At 49.5% G+C, this 27,929-nt stretch overlaps 1 protein-coding gene across 4 annotated transcripts in view; it reads left to right on the top strand.

Annotated features, from left to right (window-relative positions):
• Dgkg (diacylglycerol kinase gamma) overlaps positions 1 to 27,929 on the top strand; it is a 189,508-nt gene that overhangs the window by 68,828 nt on the left and 92,751 nt on the right. For 3 of the 4 annotated variants that reach the window (XM_021636137.2, XM_060370120.1, XM_060370121.1), the window contains 12 exons: positions 1,096 to 1,145; positions 4,382 to 4,456; positions 5,170 to 5,292; positions 9,553 to 9,670; positions 10,931 to 11,019; positions 13,685 to 13,801; positions 14,609 to 14,701; positions 15,830 to 15,889; positions 18,111 to 18,190; positions 19,286 to 19,360; positions 21,373 to 21,458; positions 26,287 to 26,376. In XM_021636137.2, the coding sequence (XP_021491812.1) occupies positions 1,096 to 1,145; positions 4,382 to 4,456; positions 5,170 to 5,292; positions 9,553 to 9,670; positions 10,931 to 11,019; positions 13,685 to 13,801; positions 14,609 to 14,701; positions 15,830 to 15,889; positions 18,111 to 18,190; positions 19,286 to 19,360; positions 21,373 to 21,458; positions 26,287 to 26,376 (1,056 nt within the window). The remainder of the gene's footprint in view (positions 1 to 1,095; positions 1,146 to 4,381; positions 4,457 to 5,169; positions 5,293 to 9,552; positions 9,671 to 10,930; positions 11,020 to 13,684; positions 13,802 to 14,608; positions 14,702 to 15,829; positions 15,890 to 18,110; positions 18,191 to 19,285; positions 19,361 to 21,372; positions 21,459 to 26,286; positions 26,377 to 27,929) is intronic. The other variant, XM_021636139.2, reaches the window with a different exon arrangement.

Here is a 27,929-nt window from a genome sequence, read left to right as displayed (position 1 = left end):
TGAGAAACAGACTATGATACCATATTGTGCCTGGGCCGGGCGGTGGTGGCGCATGCCTTTAATCCCAGCACTTGTGAGGCAGAGGCACGAGGATCTGTGTGAGTTCGAGGCCAGCCTGGTGGACAGAGCAAGTCTCAGGACAGCCAAGGCTACGCAGACAGAGAAACCCTGTTTCGAAAAACCAAGAAAACAGAACAAAACAAATATTGCATTTGGACTTAGGTAATGTCCCCCAAATATCTAATTACATATGTGACATACTCCCTAATCCAAAAATACCCCGAATCTGAAATGCTCCTGTCTCCCAGCATTTGGGATAAAGGGCAATTGCAAAAAAGTCAGCATCTTGAATGTCCTGTGGCTCCTGAAGCAGTAACAACCTCATGTCATTATTACTAAGGACTAGGTAGTCATGGTCCAGTACACACAACAGTGCCTGCTGCCTAAGGAATTTCATATGTAAATGTTTACAAATAAAAGGAAGTAAAAAGAAATAATATGTTAAAAGCTTTCTGCATTCTGAGCCCTATCGACTACTGTAGCCTCTAATATTAATTCTTATGATCACCCTAGCAGAAATAAACTGTAGTTTTCATCTTACAGACAAAGTGACTGAATCCAGAATGGAGATAACTTATTTGTCATCCCAGAGGTGGTAGCATGCACCAAGATTCTAGCATGCCCAACTCTGAACTCTTTCTGTGCACTTGGAGGCGAGGGCCTGGCTGTAATTCTGGTACCTCTCGCAGACCAGCTGTTGGACATAGGTTTTAAGTTGTGTCCAGGTGGTACTGAAAGATATTCATGCTCTCCAGGGAGTTTCACTTGTGACCTTATCTGCCACAGATAAGACCTTTCACTGCACAGAAAGGTTCAAAAACTGTAGGGGTGGTATGGGAGGGGCCTCATTCTTCTCCCTTGCTTTCCGTCTTCCTTAAGGAAGTCATTACTGTCCCTTAGAGGGTAAGCAGACAGTAATAGCCTGCCCCCCCCCCGCAATGCTGCCCAAATCTGGGCTAAAAGCTGAGAGTAGCCAAACATCAGCCCATGCTGGTTCCTGGAGGACCTCAGGCCTAACCTGTATGTTTCTTGCAGTTATGTTTCGTGTCTATGATTCAGACGAAAATGGACTCCTGGACCAAGCGGTAAGCTTTCACTTTCAGCATAGCCCTGGGATCTGAGAAAGAGTGGGGAGAGCCGAGTACAATGAAGGAAGTATCCAAACACCACAGTTCCATCCCTATAGGAATTGCAGGGTCTGGCTAAGGGATACAGGAAAAGCAAAGTCCCTGCCTGCTGCTTCCCAAAGAATAAGCCAGTAGAGTGTAGACTCCAATTATTTAATTCTGAACCCAGAGGCTTGGGGCCACACAATCTCAGGATAGGGAGACATCTTAATATCGTCCTCAAATGTAACTGTCCCATCCAGACCTCCCTTGAAATCTCCTGCTGGAACCCAGGGGTCAGGAGGAGGGGAGCAGAGAGGCAACAAGACCAGGACAAGAAAAAATGAGAGAAAAGTGGTTAGTAGCAAACTTCCTATCTACTCAAGCTTAGGAGCGTTGTCCCATCTGTTCCGAACCCTGTACCCTCACCTCACCCCTTCAGGGAAAGGCAAGAACAGGGCAGGACCAGAGATTGAGAGGAAGAATAGAGAGAGAAAAGCCCAAGAAGGAAGGAGATCCCTGACCCTGGGCCTTGTGGTCATGACTGACTAGCAGGGTTTAGGAGCAGTCAGGTCTGAGCTGAACTATATATGGCTGACTGAAACCAGAAAAAGAAGAAGGGAAATGAGTGAAGGAGGGAGAGGGGGTGGGGAGGAGAGATGAAAGAAGGGATGAAGGGACAGAGGGACAGAGGAAATGAATCTACTAGGCCAATGAGCCACGCTAACTCTCTACCCTGGTACTTTCATGGTCTCTCCAGCACTATTGCAATACTGTGGGTTGTGATCTTTGATGAAACAAGCACAGACTCTCACAGACCACAACCATTGGTTTACCAAGGATTTACAGCATACTCGGTGCTACTCTGTAGCCAAATGACAAAGCTCCATTCCCTCATGTAGCTTTCACTCCAGTCTAGGTATCAACACCAAACAGCACTTCAGATACCTGTGGATTTGGGCGTGGCGGTGCACACCTGTAATCCCAGCTCTCGGGAAGCTCAGTCAGGAGAATCATTAGTGCCTGTCTCAAGAAGAATAGGGGTGGGACTGGCAATCCAACCCGGTGGTAGAGCATTTGCCTAGCCTCAGACCACAATTCAATCCTAGCATTGCAAAAAGAAAACCACACCGTATAAAATAAATACACACACCTGCACACACATTGGGCAGATGTTTGCTAAGAGGAAAAAGAAAGGAAGTAGGGAACATCAGAGCGAGTCTGGGCTTTCAGAAGGGTTGTCAAGGAAGGGCCTCCCTGGGGATGGGACAGCGGAACAGAGACTTGGAGAAGGTGATGTCTGCCCCCTAGGCAGAGAGCTCCGTACAAAGATTCTGAAGCATATTTGGGATGCGAGAGGATTAAGCGGAAGCTGGGCTAGCTAGAGAAGAGTGAGCGAACAAATAAAGCCAGAGTAAAGGGCCGATGAGACCACAGCTGTGGTGTGTGAGCAGGAGTTGGGTGCCAAGCATATGAGGCTTTCCTGGCTGTTGAAAGGGTTTCCTCAAACTCTAGGGAAATGAGGAGCCATCAAAGGTTGCAAACAGACGCCACCTATTGGCACATCTCAAGGACCGCTCTACTAGAGACTACAGCAAGTAGGCTAGAAGAGGTCGACCAGATGGAGAGCTGAGGAAGTAATCAGGGCACAGAACAATGGTAACCTTGCTTAGGACAGCCCAACTGCAGGCGGTAACTGGTTGGATTCAGAATGTATTTTAAAGACAATGTTGATGGACTAAACAAGTCTCCAAAGAGTTCTCTGACTCAGCTTCACACCTGGAATCCCCGGCTGCTGGGCTCCCGGCTTCTTTGTGAACACTGTTGGTGACAAAGAGGCCACTCCTCCACAATAGCTGTCCTACCACTGGGGATGAGCTGGCCAGGGCTTCCTGCCAGCATGCCAGGGTTCTGTCTGCCAAACAACACACAATCCGCTGGTATGCCCTCCTTCCCCAACCCAGGAGGGAATCAAAATAGGCTGCCCTCACAACGCCCCTTCCCTTCATCGCTCGGCTTCCTGCTGCCCTCTGCAGCTAACCAAAACAAGAGAAACGCACATACGTAATGACCTTGACTGTTTAAACGTGTCACCACACCTACATAAAATCTGCTCAAAACCAAAGTGTCCCCATTCTTCACTGTTTCTCATTGGGCTGTTTTAAATGTCTATGTCGGACAAGCCCCAGTTCGTCAACACCATGATTAAAACACAGCACCCTGTCCATCCATCATTTCACTCAGCAAGACGTGGCCTGGCCAGGGTAAACACTGGGGATCTATTTCCTTCTAAAGCCAGACCACCCTGATTCTATTTACACAACCCCCAGTGGAGTCTAATTCGCACTTTCTAAGCCACGTCATCTTATAGAATCCTGAACCCCAATTGACTCACAGACTTCTCCATCGAAACATTCATCCCTCTTCACGGCACTCAGCCACTGGCCCGCCCTGTTGGGTGAGTTTGCTGGGGGTTACTGTTTCTCTTCGAGTAAAGTACTATTTTTAACATGCGAGAGGCTGAGGCAAGAAGATCACAAGTTCAAGTCCAACCTGAGATGGAAGAGGAGAAGAAGACAGGGATGGAAAGACGAACAGACTGACAGAGGCAATGAATATATATATATGTGTGTGTCAGGGGCTGCAGAAATGACTCAGGGGTTAAGAGTGACCCAAGTTCAGTCCCTAGCGCTCACGTTGGGGTGGCTGTAACTGCTGTTCCAGGTGATGTGACGCTCTTTTCTGGCCTCTGCGGGAAAGAAAGAAAGGGAGGAAGGAAGGAAGGAAGAAAGAAAGGAAAGGAGAGAGAGAGAGAGAACAAGAGTCCCTATGGTTTTCAGGTGGAAGGACAGAATGGCAGGAGGAGGGAGGGGCGGGGAGTCCATGCTCCAGGTGGTCTATCTCTATGCCTCCAGCTTTCAAGTGCTGTGAGCTTCTACCATCCACTGGCCTTTGTAGTCAAGGCAGAAGCAGACTGCTGCTCTTGTGTGAGGCCAGTGTATTGCACAAGCTCTTCCTCACACCCCACCCTGTTTACCTTCCCATCCCACCAGGTTTGGTTTTGAGGTTTGCTCTTATTTTGATAAGAAAGAAAGGAAAGGAAAGGAAAGGAAAGGAAAGGAAAGGAAAGGAAAGGAAAGGAAAGGAAAGGAAAGGAAAGGAAAGGAACGCTTTGGTCTTCTCCCTTTGACGTTTTCTCTCCTGATGCTTTCTAGGAGATGGATCGGATTGTGAACCAAATGCTGCATGTTGCCCAGTACCTGGAGTGGGATCCCACGGAGCTCAGGCCTGTGAGTGTCTATAAATGTGGTTTACTCCAAAGAGAGCTCCAGGAGAGGGTGAGGCATACGTGTCACGTGAATGCTTGCTGTAAGCTGTCCCTCCCCCCCGTCTCGTCTTCCCAGCAGCTTCTTAGGAGCCCAACGCTTTGACCTCCCATTTCTCCAGCGGGAAATCTGCTTAAAGCAGCAAGAGGAAGTCTAGACATGGTGGAAACCACAGCTTCCCCGGTCTTTCCGACATGGTGGAAACCACAGCTTCCCCGGTCTTTCCGCCAGAGGCCATTTTAAGATAGGAATTGGTAGAACAGAGAAATTAGAGCCTGAAACGATTTTTAGAAAAGTTGTCGATCAGCAGCAGCTAATGCTAACTGCACTGGTGTGGGGGGTGCCATGTACAAGGTATTGGATTAAACACTTTTTATGCATTTTTCTCCAATCCTTGCTAAGGCACTGTGAACACAGCAATATTACTTCCATTTTTAAGATGAGCAACCCAGGGCACGGAGAGCTGGGGTAAGCCAGCTAAGGTTGGGGCAGGGCAGGGCAGACCTGGGCCTAAAACCCTGTTCTCCCACTGCTTTGGCCCCTGGCCACTGTACTCACTCTGAACAAAAGGGGACATGGGTGAAACAGAAACCATAACCCAGAACCAAAGAGAAAACGGACAGCAGGGGCATCCAGGAGAGGGATGGACATGGACCATTGTTCTTTGGATTCCACAGATATTGAAGGAGATGTTGCAGGGAATGGACCACGACAAGGATGGCTTCGTGTCTCTACAGGAGTGGGTCAATGGGGGGATGACCACCATCCCGCTGCTGGTCCTCCTGGGAATGGATGACTCTGTAAGTCAGCAGACTCCCTGGATCCCATGTTTTTGCTAGTGTCTGCTCCAAACTCCCTCCCCCAGGGACAAGCCATGCATTCCAAGCTGTGGCTCTGGGCTGCTCCATGTTTTCATCCCTTTCACTTGTTTGTGCCCAAAATATATTCTTCCACCCGGAAGCTCTTTGCTGCTCTGTTACCAAGGGAAATTTATAGAGCGTTTGCCATTTGCTCTCAACCAGGCAAAGTGCAAAAGAAACTTCAAGAAGAATCTCATCTTCTCCTCAAGTTTAGGTCTTCAGATACTAGGAGGGATCAGCAAGATGGCTCTGCATGGAAAGGCACTTGCCACCAAGCCTGATAACATGAGTTTGATTCCCAGAACCCACATGATGGGACACAAGAACTCACTTCCTTGTCATCTGACCTCCACATGCCATGACACAAATGCCCATCCCCTCTGCCCATTAGTAAATGTAATTAACAATTTTAAACTAAGAAAATGCGAAGAGTTGTCAAAGGAAGGGAGGGAGTGGGGGTAGCGGTCATGCTAGGAAGGGCTTTCATGGATGGACTGTGGTTTAACGATCGAAACAGAGATGACAGATACTGTTATCCCACTTAGTACAAATGGAAAACCAAGGCCAAGTACATAATGAGAAAAACAAGAGCTAGGTTTTGCACCTAGCTCCAAATTCCCCACACCTCCCAATACCCTACACTTTAGGCAGAGCAGCGAGAAGAAACCCTGGAGAATATTTGACTTAGCCCTAAAGAATAAGCAAGATCTTGAGAGCTCGTTCTGGTTTTTTCTTTCTTTCTTTCTTTCTTTCTTTTTTAAAGAGTGTGGGATTATAACCGAGGGCCTCACACAGGCTAGGTGAGCACTCTGCCACTGGCACATATCTCCATCTCTCTTTCTACTTCTTATGTTCGAGCCAAAGTCTCACTCTGCTGCACAGGCTGGCCTTGGAATTGCTCTGTAGCCCAGGCAGGCCATGCTGCTTGAACTTGTAATCCTCCTGACTGAGTGTCCAGCGTAGCTAGACTTACAGGCCTGCACACACGTCTGACCTGATGACGCGTTCTGGCTCTTAGGGTTGCACAGGACATGGCTGAGCCCTTTGTGGTTCTTGCTCCATCCCTTTCATTCTACGAATGGAGGTCCAGCAGGGTAAAGGGCTGGCCCAAGGGCACACACCTAATCAGAGGCCCATCTGCCACACTCAGGAATATTGGCAGCTGCATTCAATGACCTCTTGCTTAGTGGCTGCTCATACAAGAACCCAGAAACTAGACTGTGGTCAGCACTCACTTGGAACTGGATCCAAAGGAAGGCTCTGCTTGGTTGCTATTCTAAAACACTGTTGTTTTGGCTTGTTCTCATTTGGGGGAAAGAAAACTGGTACCTTTTAGGTACAAGAAGCCAACTTCTCTTCTCCCTATATTGAACTCGCTAATGTGCAAAGCATCACCAACATCTTGTATGGAAAGAGCCCGCAGGCAACATCTTGTATGGAAAGAGGCAGCAGGCAAAAGCTGTATGTTTCTTCAGCATGTTTTCCAGTCCCTGTCAAACACCAAATCAGCCTTACATAAAATTGAAATTCCCATCGAAAAAAAAAAAACAAAACAAAACTGGAAAACAAAAACAAAAAAAATGTAAGTTTCATTGATATAAATCAAAAGCCTTATAAATCTATTATAAGTGTGTGCTAAGTTTTTAATGAGTAATATTTGGGCCTCTAGAGAAAGCCCCATCACATCTTGAATGGCCTGTTGTTTTCCAGCTGTTTTCAGTCAAACTCTGCGCTCTATGCAAATTGTCTGTCTCCCGATAACCTTGTAGCAAAGGGTTATAAAATCTGGCCAGAAATGAACAAGCCACACGATGGTGCTAGAACCCAAGCAGAAGCTTCACTTGAAGCCTTCAGGCCATTTGCTTCTTGGAGCTGAGAAAGAGGGCAGAAGTGAGCTAGACAACCAAATGGAGGTGTCTTCAGATAGACAGATGGCTCTTTAGTTGGTGAATAAGCAGATGTGCGGATAAGGCCCTAAGTTTTCTTCTGTCCAGGAAAATACTTGTAGAGGTAGTGGAGAGAGGTGGAGAGAGCCTGCTGATGGGCAGATGGCTCTGCTACGGGTGCTTCTGGTGTTATTGGCCTAGATACCCAAGTCCTCTGGGTCTGTTTTTCTTCTCTGTATACTAGTAACAAACTTACCAGTCCTGCGCTACCTTTGTCTATCCCCTCCCCCACCAAGAACTTGGTACGGATTAGAATCTGGCAGTGGACTGGAATAACACTTCTCATCATCGTAAGTCCTTAAGGCAGAGATATCTGCCAAAGGGATGAGTAAATTTGTCTTTTTGTGAACTGTTACCCACCTGCAAATCTGCATGCCGAAGCAGAGGCCCTTGGATAAAGGGGCCTTAGCTGTACAACTCAGGTCCTGAAGAGGGTTTAACACAGCAAGAAGATAAGAATTTGGCAAAGCACGTGGACTCCAAGGACCACAAGAAGTCTAGGCCCAGTGACTGGGCTGACCACAGGCATGGACAAAGGCACGGACACCCAGATATAAGGACTGGACTCCATGTCCCTGACCACACACCCAAGGATAACCTGACCACCCATAGTTCTCACTTCCCTTGAGTGCAAACAGTGCTGCTGGATGGAACCACTGGGAAAGATTCAAGCAGGAGAGATGGCCCAAAACCAGACTCGGCCAGGCTTACCCAGGGGCTGGAACACGGTAGACGTGACATGCCAGGGAAGATGTGAGTGTGTGAGGCACAGCTCATGCATGCTGTGGCGGAGGGTGGTTTTGCCCCTGTGCTATTCAGGAGAAAACAATTAATTCCCACTCTGTCCGTCACTTCGGTATTGTTGTTACTTTGCTTACGTGTGTTTATTTACATGGAGTGGGGCTTCCCACGCACGAAATGTGCATGTAGAGATCAGAGGACGACAGCCTTCAAGAGTCACTCTTTCTCTGCATGATGCTGAACTCAGGTTACCAAGCCTAGGGACAAGTGCCTCTACCCGCTGAGCCATCTCACCAGCCCCCACTCAATTATGTTTGCAGAAAGTTGGTATAAGCACACAAGTGGCAAATCTCCATGTATAAATATATATGTGCAAAACATTCATATACATAAAATACATAAATCTAATTTTTTAAGTTGGTATAAGAAGCATATCATTTTTACTAAGCCATTTGCTCTTGATTATATTGCTAGTCTATACTCACCAGAGAAATTTCAGAAAATATAAAAGAAAACAGAAGTTAGAGGGAAAGACACAGCTTCCAAATATTGCAAACTTTGGTTAACAGGCTCATGAAATCTTTTATCTTTTACCATTAAACATCTTTTGTTTGTTTGGCTTGCTTTGTCTTTTTTTTTTTTTTTTTTTTTTTTTTGACAGGGTTCTCAGTTTTACCTTGGCTGTTCTAGAACTCACTATGTAGACTAGGTTGGCCTCAAACTCATGGAGATCCATCTGCCTCTGTCTCCCAAGTGCTGGGATTAACGGTGTGTGCCACCATACCTGAATTCCCTTTAAGTATTTTATTATCTACAAATGAAATTATAATACACTATCAAATTTGCATTCTGATTTTTTTTCATTTAGTGTTATATTATGAACACATTCCTATGCCATTAGATGATTTTATAAATATTTCTTTGATGGTCACCTAGTATTAAGTTACATGGATATGCTAAAACGTAAGTAATCTGAGGACAGTTATTTCTAGCTCCTCACTATTCAAAATAATGCTGTATCTAACCAGCACAGAAATGCTCATTTGTTTTCTCAAAAGTTATTTCTTTAGACTGGAGCCCCAGGAAGGATGCTGCTGAGTCAAAGACTGTAATCATTAAAGACCCTTCAGATAGACAGGCAAGATAGATAGATAGATAGATAGATAGATAGATAGATAGATAGATAGATAGGCAGATAGATAGGCAGATAGATAGATAGATAGGCAGATAGATAGATAGGCAGATAGGCAGATAGATAGGCAGACAGACAGACGTATCAAATTGCTCTTCCAGTTACACCTCTGGCCTTCAGGTGGGAGAGGGCTTGTTTTGGCTGCTTTCCCACCTCCATTCAGATGCCCTTTCCTTTTGTATGTGCCCATTTTAGAAACACACAGGAAAAATTTGTTAATGAATCTGAGTGAGTTTCCAAGTGTGAGGAGAGAGCATAGAGGAGGAGAAGTGCCTGCATGAGGCAGCCCAGCTCAAAGTCTCACCGTCATCACCCCTGCAGGATCCCCAGGGAGACGGGAGGCATGCCTGGACCCTGAAGCATTTCAAGAAGCCCACGTATTGCAATTTCTGCCACCTCATGCTGATGGGTGTTCGGAAGCAAGGCCTGTGCTGCATTTGTGAGTGGACGCCTCCACGCCTCTTCCCTTGGGCTCTGTTTGCTTTGCACACGATTGGTTGATACCGTCCAGGCATTCCTGTTTCCCAGATTGTGGGATTGCCCTAACGTTTCAACAGCTTTGGGGCTAGCTGAGTCAGATGGACAAGATGCTTCCTACTGGTGGAATGACGGGCCACTGCTCCTCTAGAAAATAAGTGTTAAAGTACCTACATAAACTAAAGGCATCTCATGTTAACTGCAGTTGTGTTTCTAGCCAGTGTTCATTTCATGTGTGTTTGAAGGAGCTTTCTAATTAGCTAAGAACATATCCTGTATTCCAGAAGTGCCATGAAAAATAAAATTATATGTTTATTTCATTTTGTAATCCATTTAGTAAAACTGGAGGGGAAGCAGAAAAAAAAATGACAAATGAGGAATTAGAATCAGGACGCAGAAGGCAAACACAGGAAGAAAAAGGATGATTTTTGGAAAAGGGAGGAAAGAGCAAGAGAAGGGCTAAAGCCAGAGGCTTCAGGGGGGCCAGAAAATGTGGTACACCCACCCCATGCACCCCAGCCAGCCAAGCCACGGCCAGATAGCAGACACCAGCTGGAACCGAAGGAGTGAGCAGGCAGAAAAACAAGTCCACCAGTCTCTCCAGCCCCACTCAAACATCAGCTCATCAGCATGTTCTCATTCCTCTGGTCCTTTGCTATTTGCATAATCACAGTTACAACAACAATGACAAATAGCCAGTCTGATCCTGGGCAGAGAGCTTCACACAGATGTCTCACTTGTGACGGCAAAACCCACCCCTGCCCCAGGAAGAGAAAGAAAAGCCACTGTAGGCACCTCTGACAGAGAATCCTCAGTTTCCCAAGGGTGAGACAAGTTACTCAAGATGCTGTGGGTTGTAGCTAATAGTGTCCATCAGCCCAGGGGCCATGGCCCTTCTGTCCACTCACTGGCATCCTGATGTGCAGCTGAGGCGTCTGTCTCATACTGCCCCTTCCGGGGTCACTTCTCTGCACAGTCACTGACATTAGAGGAAGGTGGTGTGAGGAGGTGGAGGCACCGGAGAAGAACTGAGAGGTAGCTACAGATGCTCAAACAGCACAGTCAGATTTCTGCTAGGCCAGGCCAACTCCCTATGTCTCTTTTCCGCACTGACCAACCAGAAGGAGAAACAAGCCCTCGCTGAAGTATGTGCACTGGGGAAGGGGCGTTGAATCTTTCCCCTGGTGGCATTCATAAGCATTGTCCTTTTTCTTTCTCCTAGATTGTAAATATACCGTCCACCAACGCTGCGTATCCAAAAACATTCCTGGATGTGTTAAAACATACTCAAAAGCCAAAAGGAGTGGCGAGGTTGGTGACACCCATTGGCTCACCCTACTGCATGCTGCCCCAGGGACAACACATCCTTCATCACAGGTTCCCATGCAGGAAGGGGCTGTGAGAGACTTCTCAAGTTCCTTCTCTGCCTCAAGGACCACCCTTAAGCCATCCCACTCATCCATCAATCCATTCAGAATCTCTCTGAGGCCCACTGTAGGCCAGGCGCTGTACCAGGGCATCCCTCGGGTTATGAGAAATGGTATCCAGTCTTCTCGGCTTCTGCAAAACAGGCTATGAAAATAGATAGGGTTGTAAGCACGGCGCAAAGCCAGGAGGTGTGTGCGACCGTGATAGAGCCACGTGGACTGAGCAGTCGAGCCCCGAAAGAGAAAATTCCACGAAGGAGGTGGCACTCAGTTTGTTCTTTGAACCAGGAGGGCTTTGTCAGGCATGGAGAGAGGGCAGAGCATTCTAGCAGAAGGGAGCTCCTTTGTACAGGCGTGGAGATACGCCTGAATGTGGCCTGGGCTTGGTTTAGAATAGCTGGGTCAGAAGATGGTTACAGAGAAGGGCAAAATTCTGCGTTCACAGGGTGATGAGGTCCTACCTGGAAGAGGGATTGCAAGATCAGCTCCAGCATTAGAAAGCAGTTGAGGGTGGTGGAAGAGCTTTCAGGCATGAAGAGATGGTGAAGTTTTGCTAATTCTGTGACTCTTGCTGAGTCTGGGGTAGGAGAGGAATCAGAGGGAAGAAGATTCATCCAACAGTTACAGCAGGATATAGCGCTGTCCCAAGGCAGAGCAGATTGGGTCTGTTTCCATCTGCCCTTATAGTGCCCACTGGGCCTGAGTGTCCCAACAGACTCCACTAATCAAAACAGAGAAGACAAAGGAAGAAGGGAGTTTCAAAGGCAGCTGAGAGGCACAGCTCCAGGACTCAGACATGTGGCTGGAGAGGGTGAGAGGGAGAGAGGGGGAGAATGGCCCCGAGGGCTCACCTGGCCTTTGGGTGGCCTTTGCTGAGTCTAAAACTAGATTGGGGGATGTTCATCTGCATTGCTGGGGGAGGGGGCGATTTAGCTGAGGAATGGGAGCCAGGAGCCGGTTAGAAGATGGGATGGCTATGAGCCATCCCTCAGAAGGCCTCCTGGGAGGAGGCTCCTCCTCGGACTCCTCATCTGCATGCCCCATGACCACTGCATGACCACCACACTCCCCATGCATACGCCTCCATGTCCATGCCTGACTTCCACAGGGCACACGTGGGCCTCCTGTGCTCGGCCTCTCTAGTCACCTGACACAGAAAGCGGGGCGACACTGCTGAGGGGCCGGCAGAGCACACCCACAGTCTTGTGAGCCTGCAGGGACAACCCAAGTCTCTCACCATTTCTGCAGACCCCAGATAAGCTGAAGAAAGCAACATGGTGCTGGGGCAACAACCCTGAGGCTTAGAGTCAAAAGGCCTGGCTGTGGGTACCTGGGTGGCTACTCAGCAGCCTTAGGACCCGAAGCCAGTCACTCCCCTCTCTGAAGCCTCCACTTGTCCCTCTGCCAAATGGAAATGATAGCGTCAATGCATAGTCAGTGCGTCCACAGTAGAATTCAGATTCACAAAGTGGCTACTTTGTACCCTCAGTGATGAAGAGGCTACAAAACAAATGCTATTGGAGTTTTGGAGCGATAGGTTACAGCAGAAGTGTTCTGGGTGAAGAGTGTCACACAAATGCTAAGTGGTTTAAGACATTTGCTCTTGCTAAATGCAAATATGGATCATAGCATGTAACTGTTTCACGTGTTTCTAATATAGTATTTGAAGGTGGGCGATTCCAGGTCTGCCCCGACACACATCTTCCTTCTGTGGTTCAGGGCACCTCGGTGGAAGGTTTTGAATTCTGTGGGATTGCAGGAGGAGAGATCCGAGTACAGAGGCTCCCAGGATAGGAAATGGGTCAGAGGTTCCCATACAACCCTCCCCGGCTCTGCCCTGGGGCCATTTCCCAGCCTGGCAGCTGATCCATCCAGATGACCAGAAAACGGGTCTGAAAGGGACCCTGCCTGATTGTGTCAGACTTTGTAGTCTGGCTTTCTTCCAGATTGCTTCTCAGCTATCATTACACGTCGTAAGCACACAGGGCACTTGAGCGGGTGTGAATTTAAATTATACAGGGAGGCGTAAGTCAAGTCTCTGGGGCCACACCCTCAGAGACTCATTTATTCGGAGTATGGGGTGGGAGCTATGACTTCTCACTGCCTCATGCTGGGGACTAAGGAGTGGAGTCCAAAGACTCAGAGAGGTCCCAAAACTGGCCAAAACTCTCCCTGCTGTGATGTGCAAAGTGGCTGGTCTGCATTCTAGTCTTCCGGCCCTCGCCTGTACCATCCTGCCTCCCAGAAGAGGGCCCACGTGAGTGCAGGGTTCACCAGTGAGTTTTGCAAGGCGGAAGGACCGCAGGCAGGAGGGACGCTGCCTAGATGCTTGCCTGCTGGAGTGAGAGCTACCCAGGCAAAGGGGAGGTTTTTCACGCTTAGCCCTGCGTGGTCAGGCAGTGAGGGGGGAGCTCTGCATCCAATAAGCTTCCACACTGAGGAAAACAGGGCCCTCTGGGCCCCCTCGCACCTCCCCACTTCTCTGTAGGCCTGGGCCCGGGGGCGTAGTTCCACTGCCTTCCCTGGTATCCTTCCCTTGCCTCCCACAGGTGATGCAGCACGCGTGGGTGGAAGGGAACTCCTCCGTCAAGTGTGACCGGTGCCACAAAAGTATCAAGTGCTACCAGAGTGTCACCGCGCGGCACTGCGTGTGGTGCCGGATGACGGTGGGTCGGTACCCAGGGCGGCCCTATTTCTTTTCAGTGAGGGTTTTCCTCGAGCTATAGCCGGGGCAGTGAACCTCTCTCCCTATGAGGGCAAGTGTAGAGTGAGGGAATGAAGGCTAAGAGGATCCCGGAGACCCCGCCCCCATTCGAGTCTCTCAGCCTCCAAGGACTCCTCAGGTTGCCCAGAGTGAGGGCTGCTTAAGAAGTGGGCCGTCCTACTGCCTACATGACCAGCAGCTGGGAACAGCTGGCTAGATCATGACCATCCTTTACCCGGGGCTACCGACAGGCTGGGAGAGGCCCTTTCCTCACGGGCCTGCTCCCGCCATTGCCATGCTTATGCCAGAGTCCACAGCATTCTATACATGACAGGTGCCACAGGGCCGCCCAGCCTTCCTCCCAAAGCCAATTCTGGGTGGTGTCTTGTGCCCCCAGGGTAAGTAGCAGCCCTAAAGAGAAGGCTCCACCAAGCCAGACAAAGGGACTCTCACAATGCAGGGGTTCCGTTGCCTCCCGAGGTTTCATTCCCAGAGGCTGCCCTTCCTGCAGAGTGTCTAAAGCAGAACACCAGAAGCAGGGGTGAAGAATCCACACAGGACAGCACACTTGGAGGGCAACTCTTGATCTCAGTTCTGCGCCCCACATATTCACACACACTCAACAATCCTGTCAAAGGCAAAGCCAGCAGCGCTCCAAGACGCAGGGATGCTGGGCAGCCTGCCTCCCCAGGAAAGCTCTCCACCTACCTGCCTACCTGTTGTTTCCTTGCTCACTTCTGCTCATCCTCACCTCCGTGTCTCCCTCCAGTTTCACCGCAAATGTGAATTATCGACGGTGTGTGACGGTGGGGAACTCAAAGACCACATTCTGCTGCCTACCTCCATATGCCCTGTCACCCGAGTAAGTGATCCTGCCCCTACCAGGGCTCTGGCTTTTCCAGGTTCAGGAGTCAGAGGTGGGCAACACCCACAGCCTTGTTTTCCCGGGAGTGTCGGGTTTAAAAGAGGTCAGTGCTCTGTCAGCCAGACTGAGCGAGAGAAAACTCCGGCACAGCAGCTTATGACTGCTGCGTCCCCGTGTTGACAGCACCCCTTCCAAGCATCTTTGGGCAGAGCCAGGTTTCTTGGCCTCCTTCATCCCTCCCAGGCTTTCTCCTGTGTTCACACATGGGTCCCCTCTCTCAAGGGTTCCCCCCCCAGTGTCTCAGACATATCTGGAAACAAATGAAAGGATGAAATGATTCCCCCATTGCTTCCATGTGAAACTCTTCTGCCTCCTGAAGACAGCGCTTGCATCTTTAAACTGTTGCCAAGTCCCACCCACTCTCAAGGCCTTCTCTCCCTTGCCTAGGACAGACCCTTTTTGTCTCATTTAAAAGCCTACAAGAAAATCACCACTTTGGAAATCCATTCGTCAATTCCCATTAAGTTAGAAATAAACAAAGTTCATATCCCAATCAGTCTCCTCCTGTGGAGAAATGTAAGCGTGTATTCCATCAAAAGACAATCACACAGCTACTCACGTCACAGGTGAATAAGCTGAGATCATGTGACAAATCGCTACGGTGGAATGGGAAAGGCAAACCACGCAAAGGTGGAGACACTCAAAAGTATAAAGTTGAACAAAACAACAACACAAAAGTTAGACGTGGGCATGCTTCATCATTCTCTTGGTAAAAAGTCTGAAGATCAGATAAAGCCAATGGTGCCTGGAGAGGCAGCTGTCACACACACACACACACACACACACACACACACACGCAGTATCACACCACACCACACTGTCTGGGATCACAGGCTCCAGAGACCACAGGAGTCTGCAGAAGCCTAGAGGCTTGTGGGATTGCCTTTTCTGAGGTCGAAGTCCCACCTTGAAAACCTCACCACTTTCTGCCTGTCTGAGCTCTTTGTTGCTGATAGCCATTTGTTCTAACACTTTGAACTGCTCTTGTCCTTCTTCAAAAGTTGTTTATGTTCTCTCTCTCTCTCTCTCTCTCTCTCTCTCTTTCTCCCTCTCTCTCTCTCACAGGACAGGCAAGGAGGGAAGTCCGAGGGCAGTGTGGCCGCCAAGGGGGAACTTGTGACCCAGGTAACTCACGAATGAGCAGTCCAGAGGCTGGGGCAGGGAGAGGGAGGCTTGGAGTCTAAAGATGTGCAAATCTCAGCATTTGCTTTCTCATCCCACCAATTCTGTTACACTGGAGGACACTCACCTGGACCTCTGGAGTTAACCTTTGACTGCCACCCTGTAGACAAGTAGTGAGCAAAGCGATTGGCTGATGCCATTGATGGTCTAGTTGGCTTTGTCACTTCAAGGAGAAAGTTACACGAAACTTCAAGGTGCAGACCTCCTAAACAGTAACAATTGTGTGGTGTAAAATGAGACAGTGGGGGCTGGAGAGATGGCTCAGAGGTTAAGAGCTCTCTTTTAACTGCTCTTTCCAACAACCGCACGGTGGCTCACGACCACTTATAAAGTGATCTGATGTCCTCTTCTGGCATGCAGGTGTACATGCAGACAGAGCATTCCTACATTTAAAAAAATAAATATTGTTTTCAAAAATTAGACGATGGGTTTCTACCGTTGTCCAACTATCTCTGGAATATAATCCACCAAAGCAAAGCAGAGCAGATCCAAAATTTCTCCATCTTTAAGTGTATATTTAAGACCTCATTTTTCACTAAACATCAGTAGAATTTTTTTTCATGTCCTGCATGAAGTTCTGATGAATGCAGAGAAGGCAGCCAGATAAGCCACAAAGACTATCAGAACCGGAAATAAGAAAGTGGGGTCGCATCCTCTGCCTCAGAGCTCACATTTCCTTGTTTTAAGAGTAGGCTAGCCTCCCCACACTCCTGCCCCCCACAGTGCTCTAAGACTAGCATCCTGGAGAGTGTGTGCTTTGAAATCACAAGATGAACTGAAATTGTAGATGCAAGATCAAAATAATGCAGGCCATCAATAGATGAGAATGTTCTCGCCCAGGGGTTCTCAGCCTTCTTAGTGCTGGAACCCTTTGGTACAGTTCCTCAGGTTGTGGAGACCCACAGTCATGAAACAATCAGGTCACAACTTCATAACTGTGACGTTGCTACTGTCATGAATTGTAATGTAAATATTTGGTATTCAGGATACCTGATAGGTGACCCCAGCGAAAGGCTTGTTTTGTGACAGGGTTTCTCTATGTAGCCCTAGCTGTCCTTGAACTCACTCTCTAGACCAGGCTGGCCCCGAACTCACAGAAACCTCCCTGCCTCTGTCTCCCAAGTGCTTTGATTTTTAAAGTTGTGTGCCACCACTGCCTGGCTTATCACAGGTCTCCTTAAGAGGTTACAAAGAAGGGAGTATTTCAAGCCGTGGGACAAGAGCGAAGGAGTGTGCGCATGCGCATGGGTAGACCCACGTGACGGAGGGTGGCCGAGAGCTCTGGGCCTGTCGCTGGGGGACAGGAGGAATGAGGAGAGAGCAGAAGAAAGGGGCGAGCTTGGGAAGGCCTTGATGCCAGGCATAGAGATTTCGATTTGATCCTCAGAGTGTCAGGGTGTCATTACTGGCACTTTAGCGGGAGTGGCACGTTTGAAATGGTGTCCCAAGAAGGAACTGGGGTCAGGGAGGGGCAGAGGGTACAGTTGGGGGAAGGAAGGGCCTCAGCAGCGTGGGGGTCATAATGGCTGCCAAGAAAGGTTTTGGGAAAGGCCCTTGGCAAGTCAAGATCTCCCCGCTGGATGCCCAGCTGAGAAACTATACCTGTACCAGGAAGAGGACAGCAGAGGGGGGAGGACTAGCTTGCCGGGAAGACAACATGCCTGGGCATGTTAGTGCGGTACCAATGGTGAGGCACACACTGGACAGGAGGAAACCTGGGCCTGGGCATGTGGGCTTGGGAGGTGCTAGGGCCTGAGGGCTCCATGCTCATGGTTCCATTGATTCCTATGACTCAGTGGATGTGCCCTCCAGACCTGTGGCTCTCAAACTATGGGTCTCTATCCCGCTGGAGGGTTACAAACCCTGTATCCTGCACATCAGATGTTTATATTAATTCATAACAGTAGCAACATTACAGTTATGAGGCATCAACAAAATACTTTTGCGGTTGGGGGTCATCACAACATGAGGAACTGCATGAGAGGGTGGCAGCATTAGGGAGGTTGAGGGCCACAGCTCTAGAACCACGGTGAGAGGGAGACCCACCCTCCTCTCCTCCATGTCTGGGCCTGCTTCCCATCCACCTTCCAAAGCCATCTCACAGCTGCTTCCATCTCATCCTACTACTGCATAAAGCTCATTTGCTTTTCTTCTTGTTTTTAAGTATAAGATCATCCCTAGCCCGGGGACTCATCCCCTGCTGGTCTTGGTGAACCCCAAGAGTGGAGGGAGACAAGGAGAAAGGTATGGATGTCCTCTTTTTTTTTTTTCAAAATAAGCTAATACAACCTGACCCAAGAGCCCTTTCCCCCTCCCCCAGCTCCAACAAAGTAAACTGTGCAGTCAAGGAAACCTTGGCCCATGGCTCATGGCCACTTCAGCACCTGGCCCAGGTGAGGTAATGCCCCGTGCCTCAGTTTCTTCCCCTGTGACACGGATAGCAGTGATACCACCTCTCACAGGGCTACCTTAAGGATTAGAATTAGCATTGTTCTTAGCCGGGGACCTGCCACATAAGCTCCTGTGAAGGCTGTCAGAGTCAAGTCCTAAGGGGCCTGTTCCTTCCTGGCCCACCCCCAAGTCTTTCTTGGTTTTAAAAGATCTGGTGAGACTTACCAGATTAGGACCACCTGGCCTAGCCCCAACTCCACCTTACCGGTGAAGGAAATGCTAGCTTTGGGCAAAACTGGAGTAAACTCAGCAGACTGGGAGGCGAGCTGGGGGCAGGCAGAACCGTTCTGCCTCCTAGGTCTGGAAAATGAGCAGATGGCATGGAAAGCAGAAATCCGAGTTTAGAAAAGGAACACTACAGGGCTCAAACAAGTACTGTGAGGACCCCAGCTCTGTCCATCGGGCAAGACACCCTTCTGACCTAACCTGGTGGTCCCCAGCTAGAGCCCGGAAACCAAACCATAGTCCTTGCCTCTCAGCTTCTCAGCTCCATCTCTTCCTGCATGCACTCTTAAAAGGATGCTCAGCTCTCTCCCTCGGCGCCCTCCAGCCCTCTGGACAGTCCACAAAGGGCAGAATCATTTCAGTTAAACCACACAGAATAGCCAGAGGTCTCTAATGGGGAGGAAGCCGTCCTGTTCTCTAGGTGTCTCTGCCATAGCAGTTTTGCGGGGCAGGGGAGACTAGAGTCAGATGGAGGGACAGTTTGGGCCAGAGGTAAGGATGTGGGGGTGCCAGGTACACTGGGTATCAGGTTCTGTATGCAACATCTCAGCTCTTAGGTTTAAGGAACCGCTGGACCTCATCATAGAGGGGTCCAAAGGTATGCCCCCTGTGACGTCTGCAGTACCACGGTCCTTCTCTATCCCTCCTTCTTTTCCCCCACAGAATTCTTCGGAAATTCCACTACCTGCTCAACCCCAAACAAGTTTTCAACCTGGACAACGGGGGCCCGACCCCAGGGTACGGACATCAGTCTTCTCTCTCTGCCCTGCTCTGGTCCCTGAAGAAAACACCTCCCTTCGTCACTTTTTAACTCTCTGTCTCTTCACCTTTTCTGCCCGCCATCTGATGTCTTTTCCCACGCCTCACCTTGGCCCTGTGTACCTTGTCACTGACGGAGGTGTTGATGTCAGAGGGAAACTCTGACCCAGTCTCTGGACCGGCAGGGAAGGCAGGCTGATGACATGACTTATTTGGACTTATTTGCAAGGCTGTTTGCTGATAGCTTCATAGAGCTCTCACTGTCTCTCTCTCTCTCTCTCTCTCTCTCTCTCTCTCTCTCTCTCTCTCTGCTGATTGGCACAGTCCCTCAAAGTCTGCCTTGTGCTCTGCTACGGGAGCATTTCAGTCACGCCTGAAACCATTCTTAACCTGAATTGTCCAGTTTTGCACAGAAGTTCGGCAAGGGCTAGCTGTTAGAGGGGAGGAGGCAGGGCCTCTGCCGCTTGATGGAAGGCCCAGTGGATGGAGCTTGTCCTCCTCGGCAGAAATTGGTCCCACCATGGGCATCTACCCAGTGAGAGCTGGTGTCCTAGCGCCATCTGCTGGCGACTGTGCCAGCACCATCTTCCCGTTCTGATCTGGGCTGTCACACCTCCTGACCCGCATTTCTACTCTAGATTCATTGCGGTTCCACCAAGGGGGATGGAGGAAGGTGACTAAAAATGGAACCTGTCCCCGTCTTTCGGCTGTCTGACACAGGGGTTATTTATAGAAGTGGAAGCCGAAGACCCAGTTAAGAGGAGAAAGGCGCACCTTCACCCTCTGGTGGGGAAGTGAGATGTACAGGCCTTGAGATTCCTAAATTGCACCCCAAGGTGTCCATGGCTCACACTTTCTCTAAAGCAAGGGTCGTTGACTTTTTCTGCCGGGAGCTCCTGTCCCCATCTGGTAGACTACGGACTCCATCTCGAATAAGATTTTCTAAAGCATAATATGAAATAATACATGATTTTCCAAGGAGACATTAGGTTGAAAAATAGTAACCAAAACCCAAAAGATAAATTTGTGGTATGTAAGTGAATATGTTATGTCAACACCTCAAACAACATATCCATATCTAGGTTAAATATGACTGTAAACTGAAAGCCACAAGCTACAGAGGTGACAGCGTGTGACTTACGGTAGAGCCGTAATGCGGTGTTGAAATAGCTGTGATGTTCACTCTGACAAGGTCTGTTGAAGCCTCTGTGGTCTGTTGTCTACATCCACAATTGAAAGAAATGCTAAATTTCAGCTAGAGACCAGAGAAGATAATAACGTAGCACCTTCTCTCCCGCATTCACGAGCCTCTGAATTCTATCCACAGACCCTCTGGAGGTCAGTGAACCCCAGGTCCTGCTCTATAGGAATCGGGCTCCCCCCAAAAAATGGGATCTCACTCCTCTTGACAGGGGGCCCACAGAGGAGAAAATGAAGCCACACAGAATTAATTGTATCTCTCTTAAAGAGCTGGCATTAAAGACAGCAGTCAGGAGAGCATGAGAGGAGGCAAACTATTAGAAATTATTTGTATCCTTGCCAAAATGTAACCACTGTGAACTCCTCCAGTTGTTGAAGAATTCTCAAAAATGGTTTTCTGTTTCTGTTGAATGTTGGATCGGATTCTCCTTCTATTACGATATTAGTACCCCACCCCCAACACACACACACACACACACACACACACACACACCACCGACTTTTCTCCATACTCAGGAGCACTGCATAGTAAATTCTACATTCAGAATATTAAGTGACTCCTTCAACCCCAAAAGAACCAAGATCTTTACCTAAGTCCATGGAACGGGGAGATTCTGACTCAGAAGTATCAAGTGTTGTAGCTAGAATGTAGCTCATTGATAGACAATTTGCTTAGCATAAGCTGGAAACCAGGGTTCAATCCCCAACACCACACACACGCACACACACACAAAAGTAATAAGTGTTAGTCACAACCTAATAACAGAGCTCTGTGGGTTTCTTCCTTCCAGATTGAACTTTTTTTATGACACCCCAGACTTCCGTGTCCTTGCCTGTGGCGGAGATGGGACAGTTGGCTGGATTTTGGATTGCATTGGTAAGAATGGCCAGGAAGGCCTTAACTCACTGTTTACAATGAGTAAAGTTAAAGTCAGCAGAGAGCAGTGAGCTAAAGAAGGAACGGAGCTGTGTCGTGTCCATCCGGGTGCCCATCCTTGCTGGGATGGATACTGGATTAGGCATCTGGGGAGAAGGACAAACTGTAGATGTTTGTCCTTAGAGACACATCTGTCATGGGCAGAGCTGGGTGGTAGCAGAAAAAGACGTATTTGAAGCAGGACTGGAGATCCTGAGCCATGGTGGTGAGTGAAGGCCAAGAAGCAGGGCAAATCAGCTAGAGATGAACAGCTGCAGCCTGAGTCCTGAGAGCGCATCTGGGAAGTACAAATCATCAGAGAAACACCTTGCTGGGCAGGCTGGAGGGCAGGGGTCTAGCCTCGCCCTGCCCGGATCCACAAAACGATGGGGGATTATCTATGTGATTTGGACATAGTCAAACCCCTGCAGAATCCAGGTAACACTGAGACAGGAAAGCCACCAACAGAGGCACTGGGGTGGGCAGGCATCATCGAATTCAGAAGAGCAGAATCTGAGCCATGGGGGGAGGCCTGCTTCGCACTCTCTGTCAATCATCACATAAATGCTACCTTGGACGTCTGTGGGCCAAGCCCTCTTGGCATCACTAGGGATGCCACCAAGGAACGAAGAGGCGAGCCTACATTCTAGAACAGTGGTTTTCAACCTGTGGGGCCCGACCCCTTGGTGGGGGGGAGGCATCAAGGGTTCACCTAAGACCATCAAAAAACACAGGTGTTCATGGTACGATTCATAGCAGTAGCCAAAGTACAGTTATGAAGTTATGAACGAAAATAATTTTATGGTTGGGGGTCACCGTGGCACGAGGAACTGTATGAGAGGGTCACGGCCTTTGGAAGACTGAGAGCCTCTGCTCTAGCAGCACGAACCAGGCAACAAAGAAATGAGCGAAATGAATAGAATATCAGAGGGCAGTAAAAATGTAAGAAGGGAGGAGCAAAGAAAGCCCAGGGCGTAGAGTAGGGCTGCACTCCAAGAGTAGGGGAAGGCCTCGCTGGATGGGAACTGACACTACCTCCAAGAACTGATAAAAACTGAGCTTTGTGAGTGCCTGAGAGAAGAGGACAGCAAGAGCAGAGGCCCTAAGGAGCAGCTGGGGTTGTGGAAGGCAGCCCAGCGAGGCCGCTAGCAGAGAACACACAGGAAGCCGTCCAGAGGTTGCAGCAGAGGTAACGAGGATCTGGGGCACAGGGACATGGGAGGCGTTAGGCAGGGCGTGGCGTTTAGAAGGGGACAGTCCTGAGGCATCACGTAGTTTTAAGCAAAGAAGGAACACGGCAAGCTGAAAAGACGAGGGCAGAGGTGAGGAGACCCGTTAGGAGGCTCCCACAGCATCCCAAGCGAGAGGCGGTCAGGCCGGAGCACAGTGCAAACAGGAATGTGGGAGAAGGGCAAAATTCCCCATGTCTTTAGGGCGTGGGGCAACAAGGCCCGCTGACGTCTGGGACACAGCTGGTAAAAGGATGAGAAGAATCAAGGTCGGCCGGTCCCCAGCCAAGTCAGGCAGGGAAGGTGGGGCCTTCAGAGTGGGAGGGGAGAGGACACACCTGCTACCCGCCGATCCCCTGTAAGCCGTGCTTTGGTCTCCATGCCCCTCAACACACACACCTGATACACACATCACACACATACACACACATGCACACACATCACACACATACATCACTCTCTCACACACATCACATACACACATCATATATACAGACATCACACACACCAGACACATACACATCAGACACATACACATCAGACACACACTCAACAGACAGACACATATCTCACACACACATCACACACACACACATCACTATCTCTCTCACACACACACACATCACATACACATTGCACAGATATCACTTGCACATCACACACACACCTCTCTCTCACACACACAAACAGCTCTCTCACTCTTTTCTCTCTCACACACATACACCTGGCTCGCTCTTTCTCACACACACACATCTTCTCTTCCTCTCTCTCTCTCTCACACACACACACAGCTGGTTCTCTCTCACACACACACACAAAGCTGGCTCTCTCTCACACACACACAGCTGGCTCTCTCTCACACACACACAAAGCTGACTTTCTCTCACATACACACACACACACACACAGCTCTCTCACACACAGCTGTTTCTTTCTCACACACATACGTACACACACACAGCTGTTTCTCTCTCTCTCACACACACAGCTGTTTCTCTCTCTCTCTCACACACACACAGCTGTTTCTCTCTCTCTCTCTCTCTCACACACACACACACACACACACACACACACACACACACAGCTCTGCACCGCTGTGGGCTCTGGAGTTTGTGGGAAGAGGAAAGCCTCCTCTGTCCAGAGGCTGTGGGAGGAAAGGCAGCTCATGGCTGCAGGATCAGGTTCTCCACACAGTCCCTGAAGCCCCACTCCTTGAGGGAGAGAAAGCAGCCCTTGGTGAAACACTGTACAAAATGCTTCTGCAGGGAACACGGGAGACGGATTAGCTAGGGAAAGAGAAAGATGAAGTGCAGTGAAAGTTAGACTCTCTCTCACAGGTTAGTGGTTCAGAGAGAGACACGACACGAGCATAGTGTCCTCCTCTTCATTCAGCGTTTAAGCGCTTGCGCTGTGATCTCCACCACCCCACTGAGGTCCTTTCGACCACCTCCCCTCCCCCATGGCCATAACATTCGTCTTAATATCAGTGGGTTTGTGGTGTGCATGAAACACACCAAAACTTCTTGGGGGTCTTCAGAAGATGATATCGAGCTTCTTGGGGTCCTTCTAATGACCAGGCTGAGGTAATGGAGGGGCTGCTCTTCCTCTTATCCTTCTCTGGTGGGATTCCAGCCTCCTAGCCCTGGCCCTCACATCCTCAGATGCAGCAGTCTTCCCCCTACCCACACCCTTGTCCAAGTGGCCCTCCCATCTGGAGTGCTCCCCAGCCTCCACAGGGGGACCGCTCCTGCACACAGCCGGCCACAGTCACCTTGTTCCCCTTCCCTTTCCAGGAAGAGAGGTACAGTCACACACTGTGTGTGCAAAGGTCTCAGGTTAGAGCCACGGCCACCTCCCACGGCAGCTGGTAGATAGCAGGACCCGGTGGACCCAAGCGGAGATGCCGTAGCAAATGAAACACCCTCTCCCAGGAGGTTACAGTCCGCTCGGGATGCAAATAAGAGAGTGTGATACGGTCACCATCCCAGATGTTCCAGAGTGTAAGACAGCCACCAGGTGCAGACCCGGTGACGAGATGGCCCCGGTGCTGAGAAGCACGAGTGTCAGGACTGAGAACGCTCCAGGATAGCTTCCTGATAGGGTGGGAGGCCGGGTGTGCTGAGGGGGAGGGCTAGGAAGACAGGTAGGGCCTGGATCCTGAGGCCGAGACATGCAACACTGACAACACCGGGCCCTAGCGTGGAGGGCCAGAGCAGGAATGTGGAGAACACAGTAGGAGATTGGATTTGGAGGTGGAGCGAGAAAAGGAGGCTGTGGAACTGGGATAATGTGCAGGAATCGGCCCGGTACTCACTTGGTGCCTCCATGGGGATGGAGAGAGGAGGCTTCTGGGAAGTCTGTTAAGAAGACAGCTCAGAGGGAGTGCTATGTGGATGAATGGGATTGAGAAAGAAAAGGGAAGGTTAGGATGGCATGCAGATTTCTTGGCTCGGTGCGATAAGGATGGATAATTCGTCAAGATGGGGCAGACTTGAAGAAACAGGTGTCCTGCAGGTGATGGGAGTAGCACGTGCGAGGGTAGGGAGACTCCGGTCACGGGTCAGGCACAATAAGCTCATTGCATCACCGCCGTTTCCACCTCAGCCCATCAGTGGTAATCTCAGCCCTGAGACCAGCCACCTCTGGCATGGATCAGACAATTGGGAGAGTCTTTGAACCCCTACTCTGCCAGGGAGGCCCCAATTTGAGCTCCTCCACTGATCCCTGCAAACCCTCCCTGCCCCGATAGCTAATATCCTGGGCACTGTGTAGGGCAGGGTTTGTGCCTCCCGCTCCAACCTTCCCTGCCCTACCAACATGCTGAGGACGACAGCCAGAGGAAAGCAAGTTTGACCGTGATTTTCTCTGGCTGTTCTGGCGGTGCTCCCTTGCAACCACGAAGGGAAAAGGAGTGGGAATCTGTATTCTGGAAAACTGCAGGAGTAAAATTGCAGATAATAAACTGGTATGGGGGGGGGTCAAGTCACACCTGGAGGCTCTCCTACTTCAGCACAATGCTGTTTCTTAAGCTTTAAAATAGAACTGACTCTCAGTGAGCTCTGCCACCATGCCCCAATGTCATGGGCATGCCTCTCTCGCTATGCACTGTGTGGCCTCTGAAGACAAAAGAATGGGCTCGGAGCCAGAGATCTGAATTCCGATCCAGGCTCTGGAATCATTTCTCCGTGAACCTCTATCTTTGCTAGGTCGCTGTGGGCCATAAACGGAAGGAAACAAGGGCTGCTCACCATTAAGTGAGGAGACAGTGTTTTTGAGGTGTGTGCTGTCACCTTGAAGACAGAATTGGGACATGTTTGTGATAAATAGGTGCAAATTCTAGGGAGACAGATTTAGCTCAATATGAGGAAGTGATTGACAGCTTTGGCAAACATGTAGCAGCTCACACATTGCTAACGCTGTGGATGGCCTCAACACACGTTGTGGGCTCCGCCACAGGAGGGATTCTGTGATGTCGGGCAGGGAGAGCAGCAGGTGGGGATTATAAGCTAACAACCAATCTGTAATCACGTGGTATGTCTGCTCCTTCGTGTGGGTTGCAGATAAAGCCAACTTCACCAAGCACCCGCCAGTGGCTGTCCTGCCTCTCGGAACAGGGAACGACCTCGCGAGATGTCTTCGCTGGGGAGGAGGTGAGAATGTGTGCCACTGGAGGCAAGCGTTTGGGTTCTCAGGGGTGCTGTGCAGGGCTACGCAGAACTTAACCTTTCACGGGTCATGTAAGACCTGGGGTCTCACAGCTCAGGAGTTTAAGATCGTGCCCTTCCCAGAAACTCCCCCAGACCAAGACTCGTTGTAAAAGCAAGAGGTTTATTAACCATTGTGCAATGGGGTCACCCTGCCGGTCAGCAAAGAGTGGCACCGGGAGACAAAGGCCTTTAGGTTTTTAAAAGAAAAATTGCGGGAGATTTGAAGTTGCAGTTTTGGCAATTTAGGATTGGATGAGGAAGCTATAAAGTAAGATAATTGGTTAGTCTTAGGTGCTCAAGCTTGGCCAGTCCTGCCAAGTGTGGATGCAGCTGCAATTGAAGGTGGGGTGGTTAGCTCATCCTTGAAGATTGGGGCTGCAGACTTTTGGCTGGAGGTCAGGAGCTACTCAGAAGAAGGACTGAGGCCATCTGGGTTCGTTGCTAAGAAACACTATCTTGAAGACAAGGGTCTGGTCGTTCTTTTTGCTGAGTGAAGGTCATTGCTTGCTTGCCTTTTTTTTTATATCTGTCCTCACAGATAGAGTCACATTCCACATTCTCTGGAAAGGTACTAAGAGACTTTGGCTTAACCTGGACCTAAAACTCAAAACTATAGGCTTTAGAAGACATATAGGTTACAAAGTTAGTCTTACCCTTTCAGTCATATTCCTCGGGATGATAATCAACAGCAGTCAGAGCTGATCCACGACCCTGCCGGGCCTTGCTGGGTCTGGAACAGGAGCCCTCCTCTGTTCCGGGATCCTGCATAAGCTCCTCGTGTTTGCTACAGTTCTGAAGCCATCAGCTCTGAGCCTGCCTCCCCCAACAGGACAGGGTCAACTGCAGGATACAAATGTCCCCTGTCCCCTCCTGAGTGCTTGTCCCAATACATGGGCTTATTTAAACAGACGTCCCTGCATGAACTTCCTCCCTCCGCTCTTCTGAATTAGAATTCAGAATACAGACTGAAATATCACCTCACCAGTTACCTACAGGACACCACGAATATCTGGACTGTCAGGATCCCCAGGGCAATGGGCTTTCGTTTTGAAATTTCCCTGAGTGGAATGCAGAGTAGAGATGGCTTCTAGAGCAAGGGTCAAGGACTTTGTAAACAAAGTTTTCTGCAGAGCCCAAAGCCTGGCTCCACTTGTGGGTGGGGGGAGGGGAACCAGCAAGCAGAAGACCAGAGACTCCAGGTGGTTGATCAATTAAGGGAGCAATGCAAGAGCAAACCAGGCCAGGCCAGCCAGGATCCATGTTCTTGCTTGGGAGACAGGGCAGAAGTCAGACCTGAGAGTCATCTTAAGAGTACGCTGACCACCACACAGTCCATCTTCCACACAAGATGATCTTGGGAAGGACCTGTTCTTTTCCACACTCTACGGTCTTGGGGTTGACCTGTTATTCTACAGACAACTTCCCAGCCATGCAGCTGACAAGTCCTTCCTTCCCTCTTTTCCTTCTTTTCTCCACTTAGCTTTCTTCCGATTAGT

This window comes from Meriones unguiculatus, chromosome 17, assembly GCF_030254825.1.
Source record: "Meriones unguiculatus strain TT.TT164.6M chromosome 17, Bangor_MerUng_6.1, whole genome shotgun sequence".
In the NCBI taxonomy this organism is placed as follows: Eukaryota; Metazoa; Chordata; class Mammalia; order Rodentia; family Muridae; genus Meriones; species Meriones unguiculatus.
This window is presented reverse-complemented; position numbering and strand designations above follow the sequence as displayed.